The sequence below is a fragment of the Aethalodelphis obliquidens genome, unplaced genomic scaffold, assembly GCF_003676395.1.
Source record: "Aethalodelphis obliquidens isolate GAN/ISIS:26980383/991018 unplaced genomic scaffold, ASM367639v1 scaffold7, whole genome shotgun sequence".
Taxonomy (NCBI): domain Eukaryota; kingdom Metazoa; phylum Chordata; class Mammalia; order Artiodactyla; family Delphinidae; genus Aethalodelphis; species Aethalodelphis obliquidens.
In genome coordinates this window covers 32,730,348-32,749,466 of record NW_020837951.1, presented here as the reverse complement: position 1 = coordinate 32,749,466, position 19,119 = coordinate 32,730,348, and the positions used below count along the sequence as shown (strand labels likewise).

At 48.7% G+C, this 19,119-nt stretch overlaps 1 protein-coding gene across 2 annotated transcripts in view; it reads left to right on the top strand.

Annotated features, from left to right (window-relative positions):
• The first annotated feature begins 1,779 nt into the window (after nucleotides 1-1,779).
• COL15A1 (collagen type XV alpha 1 chain) overlaps nucleotides 1,780-19,119 on the top strand; it is a 106,326-nt gene continuing 88,986 nt past the window's right edge. Inside the window, exons 1-3 of one of the 2 annotated variants that reach the window (XM_027105384.1) lie at nucleotides 1,780-2,184; nucleotides 2,404-2,500; nucleotides 2,583-2,668. In XM_027105384.1, the coding sequence (XP_026961185.1) occupies nucleotides 2,490-2,500; nucleotides 2,583-2,668 (97 nt within the window). In that variant the 5' untranslated portion in view covers nucleotides 1,780-2,184; nucleotides 2,404-2,489. Of the gene's footprint in view, nucleotides 2,185-2,249; nucleotides 2,501-2,582; nucleotides 2,669-19,119 lie in introns of those variants that run through there. The other variant, XM_027105386.1, reaches the window with a different exon arrangement.

The window sequence follows — 19,119 nt, the reverse complement described above, 5'->3', positions numbered from 1 at the left end:
GTTCTAAGAAAATCAGTTACATTCCCAGTCGATGTGGTACTTTATAAGCAATAAAAGATATAGAACTAATAAGGCAAATTCCTTATGGTTAGTAATTCATAATAAAATAAGGTATGTCCAGCACAGCATGGCTGCAAGTGGGAGAAGAATTCATATTCACAGAATAAGAAAGAAGCCTAACCGTTTTGTTAGAATGCACTTTGCCTTTTGTGTTAGCTTCATGGGGGGCCATCCTAGCTCTAGAGCTGCATTGGCTGCTTTTCCCCTCCCTCCTATTTGCACCCCCTCTACCCCCTGCAAACCCTCCATAGACCCCAGAGTCTGGGTTAACTTCACTACCAGGCTGAAGCCTCTCCTGCCTTCTCCAGACCATGCTGGTTTTTCTTTCTTTTTTGAAGACTGTGTGCATTAATCCCAGAGCTGACCCCTCACATCTGTACAGCACTTTACAGTGGACAGAGCACTGTGGCATCCAAGTGATTTCATCGACATTCCAGCCACCCACCCACAGCAGGATCATTACGTCCATTTTATAGATGAAGAAATAAAAAGTCACACAAGGATTTGCCCAACTTCACTCTGTAGCTAGGGCCAGAACTGGACTGGAATCCAGGCTCCTGACCCCAGGCCAGAGCTCCCGCTGGAGCCCTCACTGCCCATGCTGGCATTAACCCCTTCATGCATGAGTGCACCATTATCTCCAGTGCAATTTTGCTTTCAAGGGTGGGGAAATGGGTGTAATCCTCTTGTTCACAGACAGGTAGTGTGATGGAGTGGTGAAGAGCATGGGTGTTGGTACCTGTCATGCACTAGCTTGGGCACATTTTAAACCTCAGCTTCCTCATCTATGAAATAAGGATCATTGAAGTATCACCTATCCAGGGCTGTTGCGGGAATTGATTGTCATGAGTAAAGCATTTAGCACAGGGCCAGGACACAATCAGCACTCAATAAATGTTAGCTACGATGTCCATCCCCATCCCATCTCTGCAGGTGGTGACTTGCCATCTAGAAAGGAAAACCAGGAACTGACCACAGAGTCACAGCCCACTGTGGCTATTGGTGCACCAGGAAGAGACGCCCCTGGGCCTGCCTGGCTTCAGAGCTCTCCAGGTCTCAGCTGATCTCAGTGGTGCCTCATCTCCCCCAGATACCTTACACTACTGGGCCTGGTGGTAATCACAATAATAAAAAGCCACCGGGCTTCCCTGGTGGCGCAGTGGTTGAGAGTCCGCCTGCCGATGCAGGGGACACGGGTTCGTGCCCCAGTCCGGGAAGATCCCACATGCCGCGGAGCGGCTAGGCCCGTGAGCCATGGCCGCTGAGCCTGCGCGTCCGGAGCCTGTGCTCCGCAACGGAAAAGGCCACAACAGTGAGAGGCCCGCGTATCGCAAAAAAAAAAAAAAAAGCCACCATTTGAGGGTTTAGCCAGTGCCAGGCCCTGTGCTAAGATCTGTAGAGGTGGAATAGTCTGCCCTCTGCTCCCTCCCCGCCAACCATGCACACTACCCATGTGTGCTTCTGTAGGCTGAGGCTGGTTCTTCTGTCCCCGATCATCACAGTGCCTGGAGTGGTATCTCACCTAAGAATTGTGTTCCTTCATTCGTCCCCTGTTTATTGGCATCTCCTACTGCCAGGTACTATTTTAGAAGAGAACAAAACAAATATAAATTCTTGCCCTTCTGGAGCTTACATTCTGGTGGTGGAGGATGGTGGTGCCGGCAAGGTATAAAGAGGAAAACCTTGCAATAGTAGATAAATTTAAAATTTTTATTAGGGTTCTCTTTGCTGCGTTTATTTACATGAATCACTTATGCCGCCCCAAGGGGGCCATTCCTGGGCATTCAAGGGGGTTGTGTGTCAAGCGTGCAGGGCGAGGCACAGCAGTCAGGAGCCCAATCCAGCTGTGTGAATTTGGGACATTCACTGCCTCTCTCTGAGCCTCAGTTTCTTCGTTGTCATTTAGGGAAATCAGAGCGATTCCATCCTTTCTGGGCTGGTGAGAGGATTTCATTGGCCCGTAAAGAGAGTGCTTTGTCTGCGAAGCAGCCCGGACAGGCACAGACGTGAGGGCCGGAGGGAGCTGCCCTCTGACCCACAAGAGCGCGGGCGCGGGGCTTTTCTCGGTTACACAAGGCCACCCGGGTGGAAGCCACGGCTGGGGGGCGCGCATCTGTCGAGGGGGTGAGTGGCGTGGGGAGGTGGTCAGCGCGGCCAAGAGCCACGGGACGTGAGTGCGCCGCTGCGGCACTGCCCGAGGTGGGGCGCGGCGCGGCGCACGGGGGACCGCAGGGCGCGGCAGAGTCGGGTTTCAGAGCGCGGGTGACTCAGGGCGCGGGCCGGATCCTGCCCACCGCTGCCGTTGCCGCTGCCCCTGCCCAGCGCCGCCTTTGTTCCCGGCAGGAAGGGCGAGCGGCCCGCGCGCAGAGCCCGTCGCCGTCCTTAGAGCTCGGTGGCCCGGTGCCCTCGGAGGCTCGCGGAACTGCGGGATGGCGCAAAGGTAGGACTCGCTGCCCCGCGCCCCGGCTCCCCCCGGCCCCTCCCGGCCGCCTCACTTTCTCTCTCTCCGCCACTTCTCGCAGGAGGGACACGCAGTGTTGGCGCCTGCTGTGGCTGCTTTCCATCTCCGTGCTTCTCCCCGCTGTCACCCGGACCCGCTCCGCGACAGGTAAGCAGCCCGGCCCGAGGGTGGCACCGGCTACCTCCGCACCCGGGGGAAGTTGGTTTTGGCTGCGGGCGCGGCTGCGGTGCGCGCCTCATTCCTGGACATAAAAGGGAGTCCTCGCCTCTCGGTGCGCACTGGTGGTTCTGCCACGGCTTCCCCGGGCGCTGCCGGGGGTTCGAGAGGCGAATGGGAGTCTCTGGGCGGCCGGAGCGGGTGGAGCGCTGTCCGGGCACCCGAGGTGTCTGAGCTAGGCGCAGCCCTTCCAATCTTGGGCAGAGGGGGACTTTGGAAGCCCAGTGACAGCGCCAGCGGTTCCGCGGGGACAGTTAGCTCCAGCTCACCCAGGGCCCGCGCTCAGGTCGCGCGTGCTGGCTGGCTCATTGTAAGGGCAGAGCTGGTGCCCTCTCTGTACACAGGTGCGGAAGCACGACTGCCAGCTGAGACACCTGGTGCTTTGCCGCGCAAGAAATAACGGGACTGAATTGCCCTGATGCCTAACTTAGCCCTGAGTTACCTGGAGAGTCCCATCCATCGTGGGCAGTAGCTCCATGTGTGATGGGAAGAGCTATGGACTGGGGACCAGGGGATCTGGCACCTTCTGTTCCCAGGTCTCACTTTCCCCGCCAGGACCCAGAGGCGGTTGCATGACTAGTGGAGTCTGAGTTAAAACAGTTTTGAGTTAAAGTGTGTTCAGGCTTCCTGGGCTTGAATTGTGGCTGTGTTAGGTGCCATTGGACAATGAATTTCACCACTCTTTGCCTCAGTTTCCCCATCCGAAAAAGGGGAATACTTAGACGACCTTTCCTCCTAGGAATGCTGTGCAGATTAAAAGAGATATTAGAAATAATATGCTTTCCACACCATGGCACATACTGGGCACAAAATAAGTGATCGAAACTATAGGTTGATCCTTGCAATAGCTGTGTTAGAAAGCAATGCAGACATTTTTACAGAAGAGGACACTCAGGGTGAGAGAGGCTTAGGAACTGGCCTGTGCAAAAGGCAGGGCTTGGGTGCCAAGGTCTCTAGACTCTGGTCCTTCCCTGCTCAGCCCTTTCTCCATGCAGTTTTGCAGGAGAGCTACCACTCTCCAAATAGTAGCCTCGGACTGCTTTTGGATTTAGGAGATTAGTACACAGTCTCCATAGAATAAGTGTGCTGGGAGACAGGGTCTGGGGTGGGGGGGAATGAACACAACCTCTGTCTCTGTGAAGGAAACTGAGGACTGTCGAGTGGCCATGGTTAACTCTTCGTGTGCTGAAGGAAGCCTGGGACAGCCCAGATCCTTGCCTCCTTGGGAGCAAGACTCAAACACAATGACAACTTTTCCTGCCAGAGCATCCAGCCTGGCATTTCTTGCAGACCAAAGGGCAGCTGGAGCACAGTTTTGGCTTCTCAGCACCGTGGCCCGTGTCGGAACGTTGCAGTTTTGCATGTAATATGAGGTACTGCCAACTCAGCGGCAGAGGGCAGCTTCAGGTTCTGTGGTCTTTGTGAACTCTGCTGCAGCCCCACCCCCAAAATGAGGAAGGTCTGGGGAAAGAAAATTTGGTGTTTCTTTCTCCTCCTGCGTTTGTAGGCTGGCTCTCTGGATGCCAGGTCAGGGCTGTTTTTCTAACACAGAGGAAGTCCTGTGCCTATCCTTAATGTAAAAAGGGAGTGCCAGGAAACCCTCAGGAGAAGAATGAATGATTGTAGTGTTTTAATTACTGGCTAAACTTTTGGTTTTCTCTAAAGTTAGGAATACCCGTTACTGATGGGTGATTGATGGATATTCAGTGTCCCTCGAGGGGAGAATCTTCCTAGACCTGAAATATCCTCTTGTAAACTAAATCTGGCATGAAGTTTAATAAGGCTAACACTTGTAAACCACTTCATATGTGTGATAAGTTCATCCTTCATTCACTCAATCATCACAATCACTCCAGGAGCTGGGTACTGGGACTGTGCTTCAGATGAGGAAACGTGGTCCAGAGACCCCAGGCTTCTCAGCTCCTGAGGGTTTTCTGGCTCACCCGGTTTAAAGAGACCCTTGTCAGTTGGCCCCTTATCCCTCGCATCAATCCTTGTGCTCCTAGTGGGTGAGGGCTGAGCTGGTAAAGTTACAGTGTCACTGGAATGCCTGCTCTTTTAGAAGATAAGGAAGTTGTTGTGAGACGGGGGCAGTGGTGTCATAACTAATTTGTTCCTGATTACAAAATGTTAATATGTGCAAATGATCTACTTTTCTTTAAACTGTTTTATTGTGAAATATAACATCTATGCAGAAAAGTGCGCACAAAAATACAGTCCCATGATTTCTCACAAAGCAAACTTTCATGTAAGTGGGTCAAGAAATGGAATAGCCCCCAGAAGCTCTCCTGTGCCCCTTGGCTGTGATTTTTCCCTCCCTCCCCTCAGAGGTAACCATCCCCTTGACTTTTATGGTGATTCCTTCCTTCCTTTTAGAAAATAATGTTAGTACCTAAGCATGGATCCCCAAATTCTGAAGTTCAGTTTTTCTTTTTTTTTTTGAGCTTTATACATGTGGGGTGTCTCCTTTGGTGTTTGGCTTCTTTCCCTGAATATTAAGTTTTGAGATTCATTTATGCTGTTGCATTTCACTGTAGTTAATTCATCTTCCTTTCTGTACAGTATCCCACTGTATTAACTTACTGTCCATTATTTATCCATTTTTTTCCAATGACATTTGGGTGGTTTCCATTTGGGGCTAATATTGTAGCGTGTCTCTGACATGCTGTTTGTCCACGTCTCTTTGTGCACGTGTGCACACATTTCCGTTGGTTGTACACGTGGAAGTGCGGTGCTGGCCGACAGGGCAGGCAGGCCCTCCAAATGAACAATGGCAGCACGGCTTCCGCTATGGTTGTGCCAGGGCTCACGGCCGTCAAGCTGGTAGGAGAGCCTCTGTTTCTTCACCTCCTCCCCAGCACTTGGTGTTGTCAGTGGGCTTAACTCCAGCAGTTCTAATGGGTGCACGTTAGAATCTTACTGTCATCTTAATGTATGTTTTCCTGATTATTAAGTCGATTACCTTTTCGTATATGTATTGGACATTTGGATATCTTGATTTACTTTTTTAAATCGAGGTGAAATTCACGTAACATAAAACTAGCCATTTTCATAATGACAATTCAGTGGCATTTAGTACATTTTCAGTGTTGTGCAGCCATCATCTCTAGTTCCAAAACCTTTTCATCACTCCAAAGAAAGCTTCATTCCCATCAAGCAGTCCCTCCCCATTCCCCCCATCCCCACTCCACCAGCCTGTGGCAACCACGAAACTGCTGTCTCTATGGATTTGCCTGTCTTGGATATTTCATATAAATGGAATCATACAATATGTGACCTTTTGCATCTGATTTCTTTCACTTAGCATAATGTTTCTGAGGTTCATCCATGTTGGAGCATGTATTAGGACTTCACTTTTTTATGGCCAGATAATAGTCCGTTGTTTACCGCAATTTGTTTATCCATTCTTCCATTGATGGAGACTTTTGGGCTGTTTCCTCCTTTTGACTATTATGATTAGTGCTTTTATGACATTTGGGTACATGGATTTGAGTACTTGTTTTCAATTATTTCAGTTGTATACCTAGCAGTGGAATTGCGGGATTATATCATAATTCCATGCTTAAATTGTGGGGAACTCCTAAACTATTCTCCCCAGTGGCTGAACCATTTCACATTCCCACCAGCAGTGTACAAGGGTTCCAATTTTTTCATGTCCTTGCCAACACTTGTTATTTTCTACTTTTCAGATTACAGCCATCTTAGTGGGTATGAAGTGGTATCTCACTGTGGTTTTGATTTGTATTTCCTGAATGACCAATGATGTTGAGCATCTCTTCATGTGCTTCTTGGCCATTTGGGGGAAACTCTGAGTACCAGTCAGGGCAGGTTCAGGTTTTCCCTCTAATCATCTCATTCTTGCTGGTGGCCAGCTGATGTGCTTTCCTGCGTGAGAGAGAAAGGGGTAAGAGTCACACCTAAGATTTTACATCACTGGCCTCCCACCTTACCTGTGCCCCAGCCTGTAATGAGCTCATGTTGCTCACATACCATTAGAAGTTGTGATGAATATGAATGATTGTAGTGTTTTAATTACTGGCTAAATTTCTGTTTTTCTCTAAAGTTAGGAATGCCTGTAGTGGCATAATGTCCTGTCATTATATGTTTTAAAGCAGAGTTAAGGCTGAAAACCCCTGGCACACTGAACCACACACAGCTCCCCGTGTATATTTGGGATTTTGCAGTCTCCTTGACTTTGCACAAGGTGTGATGAATCCCCTTGTCTAAAATACACTCCCTCGCCTTGTTTCTCTTTAGGGCCTTATTCTACCTCCCAGCTTAAACGGCACCTCTTCCAGGGTGCCTTCCCTGGATCTCCCCAGCTAAGCTTTCTCATCACTAAACCGCCACAGCCCTTCACCTGTCTCTCCAGGCACAAGCCACTACTGTCCCCCCTGTACTGACAGTATGTTTATTTCTCTCTCCTTCCTATGAGAGCACCTTGAGGGTGTGGATCATGCCCCATTCATCCAGAGTTGGCCACGTGGACTTTGGCCATTTTGTCATTATGATAAATAGTGCTGCTGGAAACATCTTCAGACAAATGGCCTTTGTTTTCTTTGGGGATTATTTCCTTTGACTAGATTCCCTCAAACAGATTTGCCCATCAAATAACAGAACTAGTTGGATAGTTCTTATTATCTATTTAGATGGATCTTTCTGAGATACAAATTGAATCATGCCGCTCCTTAGTTTAATTGCTCTCTCTGGGTTCTCCACGTACCTAGGATGGAGTCATGCTCCTTGCCCCCAAGTACCCCTTGTGGTCTGGCCTCCGCCTACCTCCTGTTCTCTACTCACACGATGTCCCTCTTGACTTGGGCTCACACCAGCCGCTCGCTGGCAGGTTTCTGGATGAGATATTCACTGTCCCACCTCTGTGTCTTTGCATGGGCCAGTCCCTTCTTGAGAATGCCTTTCCCCCTTTTCACCTGGCACCCCGTCATTCATCCTTTAAGATTCCTCTCTGGGAAGTCCTCCTGTTCTACCAGGCATATTGAGTGCCTCTCCTCTGGGCTAACACTCTATATCACCATCTCTCAGTCACAGGGCTTCCCAGACTGGACCGTGATCATTGATTACTTGTCTGCTCCCACTACTACATAGGAAGTTCTGTGAGGTGGGGACTGGGCCTTGCCCGACTCTGAACCCCAGAACCTAGAGGGCCTGGCACAGAGTGGATGCTCCCCAAATCTTTCAATGAATCAAAGAGGGAAGGAATGGGCAGGTCCAGACTGTGGTCTAGAGAGAATGTGCCGATTTATCATGTCCTCTGCAGTGTCTAAGTCATCCTGAGTCTTCCATGGCTCTGCCAGCTGTGGAGTGGCCATGGCTGAGTAATCAGGGCACGTTATAGGGCTTTTAGTTTTCTTTTCTTTAATGACTTTAATAACTGGTTAGGCTGGAATTTACACTAATGTTACTTTGCTCTTTATCTTTTTTTTCATTACATCTATTTGTGTAAACAATTTATTTTCTAGCTTATCCCACTCATCTTATTCCTGAAAGCCTCTATTTTGTCAAAAGCTGCACGTTTATCTTTCTGTGCTAGCTAAATATTGAGCTCATTTTCGAGTTTTGTTGGAATGTCTACAGCTTGATCCATTTAAAATGAACCATTGATTAAACAGATTACATAGAGTGTATTCTGAGTTCAGTTCTCCAAAGTGGTACCCAGGATTCCCTGAAATACTAATTAAAATGTAAACTATTCCTCCATCCTAGTATTGCTTCTGCTCATCATATAAAATTTTTCTTTTAATAATAGAATTTTTTTGTGGAATCTTTATACATACTATTGGTTGCTTTCTTGTGCGTATGTGGTGTTTTTAAAAAATCCCACATGGTCTTGATAATTGTTGCTTTGTAACGTGTTTTAAAATCTGGTAAGGGAAGTTACCCCTGCTTCCTCCATTAAGCTATGAATTCCTTAGCATAGACTGATTTATCACATAATTTTCTCATGATATGATTGGATACTGGGAGTGTCATAGTGGTGGTGGGCAGGTGAGGGTTATAAAAAGCAAGGCAATCTTAACAATAAGACTCAATTTAAGACATTAATATGCAGTAAGGAGAACAGATGAGCAACTAAGGCTTCAAAGTCAGAGGAGCAGCTGTAGGGCCTGAGCTATTGCTGTCGACACAGAGCCCAGGGAGCTGAGGTGGGTCAGAGGTGTTGGAGAGGCCCAGTTTGCTGACTGACCACCTTCCTCCGCTACCCCAATTTAAGAGAAAAATGTCTAGGGTTAGAGCAGAACCTCGAGAAACCCCAGACCTCTTCCTGGGCAAGATCTAATGAGGCAAGAATGAGGCCTAGGTCACCTATTGAGTGCAACCCACCCCTTATCTCCAATCAGAATCAACTCAACCCAACCCAACCCAACCCAACCTAATCCAGTGTAATCCATCCCAACCCAACTTTATCCAGTCCAATTCATTTCACACTTGTTGCATGCCATGGATGACTTAAAGAACTGGACAGGGCAGAAAACAGTTCTGAGGGCCCTCATATCTCTCTTAAGTGAGCAGGACCCTTGACTTCAGGTGTTAGGGCAGCCCCTTTTTTGGTTTGGGGAGCTTGGCTAGAGTCTGGCTTGCAGAGAGCAGCCCTGCCTTAGGTCTGTCTGGGAGTCACCCCTCCTATCACTGAGGGACTCAAATGAGGCCCAGCTTAAAAGCCCCCTCCACCACCAGGAGGTCTTTGCAACTAGTCTCCTCCCAAAGCAAACGTCTGCTGAAGTCCTCAAAACTGTCTGGCCTGTTCTGTGTTTTGGCTACTACTATAGATTTCTGTCTTCCTCCCATATCTCCTGACTGCCTGCCCTCTCTGAGGCCCACTGGGATAGGTGGCAGGGTGAATGAAGAGCCACACTGGACCCAGTGCCCTTCCTGGAAGGACTCACAATCTAGTAGTAGGGACCAGCAGCTGGCTTGAATGCTGTGGACCTTGTCCTGAGTGTCCTAATGAGGGTGCAAGCAAGCCTCCTCAACACTAAAGCAGGGATGTCCATCTCCACCAGAAGGTGGAGGAGGCAGAGGGAGGTAAGCAAGCTTTGAAAGAAGAGATTTATATTTTTCAGGAACATTAAAATATTCTGATAATAAAAATAATAGTCATTGTAAAAATCTAGGTTGGAAAAAAAAAAGGAGTTTAAAAAAGTTGCATATTTTCGCATGACTCAGAGATGAATCCTGCTAACATTTGGTGGACTGTTTTTCAAGTTTATCTTCTGTGCCTAAATGTGCACATATGTTACAATGCGAATAGATCATTCTGTGCACTGTATTTTGTTGCTTGGCATTTTTTTCCTTAACAATTACCTAGATACTTCCTCTGGAACATTGAATATTCTTCCCTAAATCCTTTGTAATTGAAATAGTATTTCATTATGTGGATGTCCCATAATTAAACTAGGCCTCTTTTAGGCCTGTAGGCTGTTTCCAGTTGTTTACGTCCATAAACACTATTGTGATGACCCTATTCTTGTAGCTCTGTACTTGACCATTCTCGTGACTATTTCCTAGCACAAATTCCTAAAACAAACTGTTGGGTCTAGTGCTTGCCCTTTTTTTTTCTTAAGGCATTCATTGCATTTTTTTGGAAAGGCATAGTAATTTATACTCCCTGCAACAGCATAAGAGAACACCTACCTAACTTACCACACCTTTGTCCACTGATGCTATTTTTCTAACTGAAAGGAGAAAATGACAACAGTGCAAGGGACAGAGCCAGCATTACTGCTCCAAACTGCCCTTAGTTAAATGGAGTTGGGGATTCCTCCCTCGCCCCTACCATTCATTCATCCATTTGGCCCGGGCCTTGTGGTAGGGCTAGAGGAGAAGAGGCTTTTTCAGGAAATTAGAATGCAAGAGCTCAGGTCACAAGGACCTTGGTGGTTCTCAACCCTGGCTGCACCTTAGAATCACCTCGGGGATTCAAGAGGAATCTGAAGCCCAGTCCTCCCCGCGTCCAGGATTCCTAATATGCCTGGGGTCCAGTCTTGGGCAGATTTCAAAATCTCTTGGTGTGATTCTAAAGTGCAGCCAGGGTTGAGAACAAGCAATGCAGTCCAGTGGCTTCCTTTCAAAAGTGACAATGCTGAGTCCCAGAAAGGAAAGGTCCTGTCCGTGGTCGCAAGACAGGTGAGAGGCAGAGCTGCCACTGGACCCCAGAACCCACATCCTGGGTTCAGATCTCAGGTCTGTTGAGTGACCCGGGGCCAGTGACTTCTCTTATCCATGTTTTCCTTATCTGTAAATTGGGACAATAATTCCTACTATGAGGAGTAATAAGGGACGCATAGGGCCTGTAATTGGTGACAAGTTCTGTACCTCTTTCCTTCCTGTTCCCGCATCTCTGTGAGTTCCTTGAGGGCAGAAACCCTATGTTATTTATCCATGTTTCCTCAGCGTCTGACGTGGCACCAAATGGACACAATGAGTGTTTGAATACATTCATGAATGAATATTCAAAGCCTGGGGCTGTGGAGATCTTAGTGAAAACCTAGCATTAAGAACCCTGGACCATAACAGAGTCTGTGTGAGCCTCCAGCTCTGCTGGAAGACCACCCCCAGCCATCCACTGTGATGATGGTGATGGTGATGATGATGACGGTGGTGCTAATGGTGGAGGGGCCAGAGCGGGTGGGAGCAGGGGCTGGGTGTAACAGATACGTCAGGGATGGAATACATTTCATGAAAGAAAAGTGAAGGTATGCCTTTCCAGTGCTGGAAAGTTATAACCATTGCATCCTGTAGAACAGAGAGTCCAAAAGCCGATGACAAACTACACCTAAATCCATGCAGTTTCAACAGCGTCACACAAAGAACCATCTGAAGTTAGGTGAGCCAGCTGCTTCTCCCCTTCCAGCGGCACAGTCTTAGTGCCTGGCTTGTTCTGTCTTTGTTTTCAGCAAACAGGTCTGTCTCCTGGCCTCCATTCTCTCCACCCACCCCCTATACTGCAGCCACGGGAGTCTTCTAGCTTCTTGCCACTCAGGTGTGGTCCACCAACCAGCAATATCAGTATCACCTGGGAACTTAGTAGAAATGCAGAATCTCCAGTCCCACTCACAGACCCAATTTATCAGAATCTGCATGTTAACAAGCTCTCTGGTGATTCACATGCACGGTAAAGTTTGAGCAGCAGTGTAAAACCAGCTCTTATTATGTCACCCCCTGCCTTAGAACCTTTTGTCATCTTCCTATGCTAACCAACCTTGGTAGGCAGAGTACTGGCCCTCCCACTGTGTCCACATCCTAATCCCCAGAACCTGTGGATATGTTAGGTTACCAGACTAAGGGGAATTAGGGTTGCAGATAGAATTAGTATTGATAATCATCTAACCTTCAAAAAGGGAGTGGATCCTGGGTTACCCAGGTGGGTTCAGTGTAATCACAAGCGTCCTTAAAAGTGGAAGAGGGAGGTGAGGTGAGAAGGACTTGACCAGTCTTTGCTGGTGTTGAAGATGGAGGAAGGGGCCCAAGCCAAAGGAATACATGCAGCCTCTAGAACCTGGAAAAAGAAAAAGAAAAGAAAAAGAATTTTTCCTCAAAGCTTCCAGAGAGGAGCACGATCTGCTTAATTTTTATCCAAGATCTGTGTTGGACTTCTGACCTACAGAACAGTAAGGTAATACATTTGTGTTGCTTTAAGTACTTAATTTGCAATAATTTATTACAGCAGCCATAGGAAATGATTTTAACATTCCTTAGCATGGCATTTGAGACCCTCTGAAGTCCTACCAGTGTGCTGTTTTGGCCTCATCTCCAAGAATATCCTTCCTCTTAGCCTGATCTGAAAGCTCACAGCCCCCAGGGTGGCTGGAATGTCAGGAGTGGGGCACCCTGCGAGTCCAAGCTAAGGTTATTCTCCCTGCACCCCCAGCACCTAGCCCCATGTCTGGCTCCGGCAGGTACTCAGTCAATGCTTGTTAAACAAATAACCCAGTGGAAGCCTGCTATATTCATTCAGGTCACCACCAGCCATGGTGGGGCCCCAGTACACTGGAGGCACTGGAGGGGCTCTACTTTGCTGTCCCCCTGCTCTTCTGTCTTGGGCAAATCACTGGCTCTCTTTGGGCCTCAGTTTTCTTACCTGGGAAATGAAGGGGTTGGACCAGGTGAGTCCTAAAAGCACTGTTAGCGAGAACATTCTAGGATATCTGAATTCACTTCACCCAAACTTTGCGGCGGTTGGGGGAGGTGATTCAACTCAGTAGCGCTCGGTCCAGTTCCCATCCTTCACTGACATCCTGTTCCATGGGTCAAGATACAGAACTGTGCCCAATGGCTATGTGTATTTGGTACATAATGGAGACCACAGCTGCTCTCCTTCCCTGTCTAGTTAAAATGCCAAATTGCTCACTCTCCCACAGAAAGAAAAAGGGAGGGAAAAAAGAAAGCATTTCTCACTGCAGAGTTTTTCCACGTGACACATTTTCTAATTTTATTTCAGGCTTAACTGTCTAGAGTAGATGGCTTCATTTCAGTGTCTCCCCCCTCCCCTTTTATTAGAATATGAGCTTCCAGTTGAAGAAGTGGAATGGTTTTTCTTGTTTAATATTTGCAAGTGTGGGCTGCTATCAAACTACGGCTGAATGTCCTCATTTTCTCTGCTGAAGGAAGTGCTCTCAGGTGCACAGCACTAAGCTAGTGGTAGGATTCCTGGGGTCTGGACCCTCCATGGGAAGCTTGACCAAGTCACTTCTGTTCTTGGACTCAGATACGTAGTCTGCAAAGAAAGGAAAAGGTTGGGTCACCACGGAGACTGTATGGATGATTGGAAGAACTGGTTGGTGAGCCCCATTTCTAAGAGTTGTTTTGTTTGAGACTTTATTGGAATTGTGTGCACCTAAATTTATATCTGCCATCAGCTTTTTCATCTCCGCACTGTCGCTGCAGTGCATGGATTGGTTGAGAAATTTTTAGCACCTGGAAAGAGTGTTGTAGCTTTGTTTCGAAGAAACTGATTCTGCTCCTGCAAGGTCTGTTGCTTCCAATCTCTTCCTTTCATCCCTTTGCCCCACTGGGTTCAGGCCTGTGTCGTGCTCACTGAGGGACTGTCACAGCAGCTTCCTGTCCTGGCCAATAGGTCCTCCCATCTCTCTGTCCTCTAGTGCATCTTTTCACAGCAACCCGAGTGGCAGGTCCCATTATGTCACATGCCCTTAAAACCCTTCCCTGCTTTCCCTTACAGCACCTTAAATTCCACTCTCCTCGAGCTGGAGCTCAAGGCGTCTTCTCCCCTCCCAGCGCTCCTGGTGCCCTGGCTCCAGCTACGGTGCCCTGGCTTCCAACTACGCTGAACTCCACTTGTCTCTGAATTTACAAGTATGTTCCCTCCTCCTATCTTTGCTAGCGCTGCCCCACAGTCTGGAATACTCTCCCTGCTCTGTTGAAATCCTCTTTCTCCTTTATAGACTTGGTATTCAAAGTATGGTCCCTGTACCAGCAGCATCAACACCACTGGGGAGCTTGTTAGAAATGCAGGGTTCCCTGGTCCAGCCCCAGACCTGCTGCATCAGAATCTACACCTTACCTCGCCCCCTGGCTGATGGGAGTGAAACAGAAGTGAGGGGCGCGCCTTGTAGCGTGGTGGTCAAGTGCTGGGACTAGGGGTCAGGCAGGGCTGGTTTGGTTCTAGGCTTTGCACGTACTAGCTGGTGACCTTGGACAATTTACTAGTCCTCTTCTAGCCTCAGTTTTCTTATCTGTAGAGTGGAGATGATAATAGTACTTATCTCAGAGTTCTTTGGATGAGTACATGGAGTCATGTCCCCAAAGCTCTTAACACAGTGCCTGGCACACCACGATCTGTCAATGAAGGGTAATGGCCATGGTGACGAGGTTCAACCTCAGTGCTAACTGACATGGTTCCTAAACCCTCCTATGGCCTCCCTCAGCATTGCTTGTACCTGGTTTCTTCCATCAGAGTCACTTGCAAGCCCATCTACCTAAGGATGGGGAGAGCCGGGACAGTGCCATTCATTTTCAGGGTTCAGAATCATTGACCTTCCAGTGCAGGGAGACAGGCAAGCAAGGACTTTGCAAGTATGGCTGGGTGAGTTGGATAGAATTAATGCCAAAATTTCTAGGTATAAATGGTCATCCTGCCTGTCATAGCCTGGTAGGTTTTTCATTCACTCATTTGTTCACTCACTTTTATTTGATAAATATTTATTAACTGCTTACTGAGTGCAAGGCAGTGTGGTACATGCTGGCTATAAAATGATGAACAGGATAAGTGTGGTTCCCTTCCTCATGGAGCCTAGAATCTAATGGGGGACATAGACACTAAATAAAGGGTTGTAGAAAAAACCCTAAATGTCTATAAACAGTAAAAAGTGTTATGAAGAAGTGCAGGGAGCTATGAAAGCACATGCCTGGCCACTCTAATACTGTGGTGTCAGGAAAGTCTCCCCAAGTTGTGACCTTTAAGATGAGATCTGAGGTGTGAATAGATTTAGCCAGGAAAGGGGGTGGGGCTGGTGGGTTAAAAGAGGAGTGGAATGTTCCAGATAGAGGCAACAGGATGAGGATAGGATGGAAGCAGCTGCTGGTGTGGCCTGAGCAGTCAATTCTCTGAGCCTGGTAAAGGAGGGGAGGCTGGGATGGGACAGGACAGGATGGGATGGGGCTGAAGTGGGGGGTCCCCAGCATGAAAGCAGGACCTCCGTCCAGTAGCTGCTTTCCCGAGCCTGGCCCTGGGTGAGCATCTCAGCTTCCACTGCCCCTTGGGTCCTGCCCAGTGCTCATAGCCCAGGGTCCATGGGCTGAGAGCCTCTGGGTGCTCTTTCCTGCCCTGCTCTTGCCTCTACTTACCCGAGAGTTTATGGCTTCAGGGAGGGGCACAGTGTCTCCACCTCTGTGTTGCCCAAGAGAAGTGTATATGAGAGACTTGCAGTAGAATGATAGGGAAGCAGGGCTGAGTGAGAGCCTGGAGCAGAGTCTCTGGTCTTACCTTGGCCACCCAGAGCCTCCCAGGCCATCATAGCTGCCTGGCTGAGAGGTTGTGAAGGTCACACAAGAAAAGGATTCTAAGAATTGCCCTCTGCAGTTAGTCTCGGCTTTGAAAGCTTCTTCCTGTCTGTGAAATGAAGGGGTTGGACCAGCTCTGAGGCTCATCTAGATCTTATATTATCTCTTCTGATTTCTCTCTCTGGATCTCTGTATTCAGAACGTGTATCCACAAGTACATGCAGAATTCTCTTGCCAGGGAACAGAGAGGTCTTGTGGGGGAATAACTTGGGTGGGAAGTCCTTAGGTGTTTTCACATGGGAAGCAATTCCTTTAGAGATGGTGGGAGATGGGTGATTCATTACCCACTCCTGTCCAGGCCATTCCTTTAGAGACCTGCTTCTCAAACTGGGTGTGCTCATGGTCCTTGGCTGTGTGACAGCAGTGTGCAAAGCTACATTGTTTATTTCCTGCATCCATTTTACTCAGCAGTTGATAACTCAGGGAGTCCAGTAGCAACTGGAAAATAATTTAGAATATTTTTATGTTAAACAGCCCACAATTATTATGGAGTGCAAAACTTAAGTGCTTTTAAAGATAGGGCAGGAGGCTTTAATTAAATTTCCAAGCTCTGTGGGGCTCTGGCTAGACCCAGGCCTTCAGGTGTAGGGTCCCCTCTCTCTGATGGTGATGCTTTAGTGGAGACGATGTTATATATAGATTTGAGGTCCCCAGTTGGTGGGGGAGGCTTGGAATTATGGTAGCGGGTACAAGAACCCGTTCTTGTATAAACGTTTCCTCCATCAATAGTTACCTAACGCACTTGAGTGTGGAAGGGGCTACTGACATGTTTGGTGTTTTGCTATGACAAGATGGAGGTCACTGCTCTCCATAGCGCTTGTACTAGAACTTTCAGGTTCACAAGGGAAGGAACTTGTCTGTCACTGCTGGATCCCCAGCACCTAGAACAGTGGTACCACACAGCATGTGCTGAATAAATGCTAGCAGAATGAATAGATGTGTGTGTGTTGGTGGCCGTAAGAAACTTCCCTCCTCAATCTGCATTTACCTTTCCAGGAATAAGTGTGTGGGTGCATGAGCATGGGAAGGTTGGGTGGAATGTGAAAAATGCTGTTCATGCATATGCATGCGGTAGACTGGCCGGTCCCACTCAAGTTCAAGGTTTCTAAGAATCTCTTTGGAGGCAGCCTCCTACCCTGTGTGGTCCATGCTCCTTGTGGGAGAAGCACAGTTCACCATTCATGCACCTTGGGTAGCTGGGGCTCCTGAGCTCCCTTCTTAGGGTCCGTGTGTCCCCCAAATACCTCGCTCCCATCAAAACCCACCGGGGACCTTGAGGACCCAGAAAATGTTGGACTTTCAGGATCCTCTATTCTGGCTCTCCTAAATTACAGAGGGGAAGATGGAGGCTCAGAGAGAACAAGGGACGTGATGAGAGTCACACAGCCAGAATATAGAAGAACTGGATTTAGAATTGGGTTTTCTGATGTCCAGGTGGGTGGCATCACACCACCCTCAAATGCCCAAGTTTTGCTGCTGCTTGGGTGTAGACATGTCCGTCTGTCCCATCCTCAGGGATGTGGGAGGAAAGACGGGGGACAGGAATTCACATACACTGAGGGTCTCTCCTGTGCCTGGCAGCGTATGGTTAGAGCTGAGTTTTGGAAACATCAGCTGGACTTCAAATCCCAATTCCTCCATTTATCAGCTGTGTGACCTGGGCAGATTGCTCAGAAGGAGGGTTGGTTCCCTATCTGGACAGGGGGTAGTGGAGGTCCCACCTCCCAGGCTGTGTGAGGCGCTCAGAGTAGAGCCCGAGAAGATAAGCCCTTGGTGGGGGAGAGCTCTCCCCAAAACCATGAACCGCACCCTGTGCACAACAGCGTCACTGGGGAGCTTTTAAAACATGTGGAGGCCTAGGCCTTTCCCCCAGAGGTCCTGATTGGTATGCAGCCGAGAATCAGACTTCTAAAGCCCTCAGGCGGTTTTTCTGCCCATCCAGGAACACAGTGCTAGAGCATACACGCCAGGAGGGCAGGGGACGCATCTGTCCTGTTCACCCGTGAATCTCCCACAGTGGCAGTGCCAGGCACCTGGTGGCTGGTGAATGAACGAATGAACGAACGGACAGATAAATAAGATATGCTCAGTACCTGACATTACCCTGTACCACCACCCTGAGAGCTGGGTATTGTCATCTCTCTGTCCAGATAATGAAACTAGGCTCAGAGGAGTTAAGGAACTGGCACAAGGCTAGTAAGTGGATGAGGCCTGGCGTGCAGGTCTCTCTGGCACAGAATTACACGTCCTTCCCCTGCATCTGCTGGGCGAGGCTCGAGGCTCATCCTCCTCGGGTGCCCCCGAGGTCACCCTCAGTTTCAGGCCTCCAGTTAGGGGCATCTCCTGGTACACACCTCGGAGGGTCTGGTTCCCTCTGCCATTACTCTGGAGGTGCACAGGCTCTTCCTCCAGCTGACATTTGGAGACCATCAAGCTGTACTTTCATCTAGATTAAACAAGAGTCAGCCTGTTTCAAAATATGACTTCAGGGTCACCATCTGTTCTGGCTGTTCCCTTAAACTCAAATCCCATCTCAGAGCCAAATGGGGCTCCGGCATCCCGCAGGGAGCAGGTCTCTGCACAGTGGAGCAGGAAAATCTGTAGAAAGAAGCAGTGTGTTTGATAACAGCTGTAGGACAAATTTCTTAAGTCGTTCGTTTCCCCCTACTCCATGGCATCGAGTTGTTACATGTGAGCACCACAGGCCCCACTATGCATCCATTCCTGTATTGGGTGCCTACTGTGTACCAAGCACTTCCCTGTGCCTCACCTTCTTAGGGCAGTGGGTGAGAGTGGCCTGGATAGTCGATAACTGTGGGAACACGATATGCTGGGCAAGTCACATCGTCAGTCTGGGCCTTAGTTTTCTCATCTTGGGGACACTGGACTGAAGTCCTTCCCAGCTCTGAAGGTCACCCTGAGTCTCCAGGCCTCTATCAGCCTGTTCAGTGTAGGGACGATTTCACAGCTCCTGCTGAAGCTGTGAACTCATTCTGCCAGCTGCTTCCCTGCCCTGGCTGAATTCATACAAGCTCATCTGTTGGGACGCCCTGGGCCGTTCCCAGGGCAGCTTGATTTTGCCCAGGGCATCACATGACAAGTGCTGAGAGGCTGCAGGAAAATATGTCTCCTGCTGTTGCCAAACGACCGCCTTCGCTCCACATTCCAAATCGCCCAATTCCACCCTCTGCTTGGCAAGGGAAAGGCAGGGGCCCGACTGCAGGGGCAGCAGCTCGAGGTGAAGTAGTGATGCCTCCTAAAATGGTCAGCGGCAGCCTTCCTCAGAAACCCTTCAAGGCACCCCATTGCCTGTTGCATAAATTTTAGTCTCCTTGGCTTGA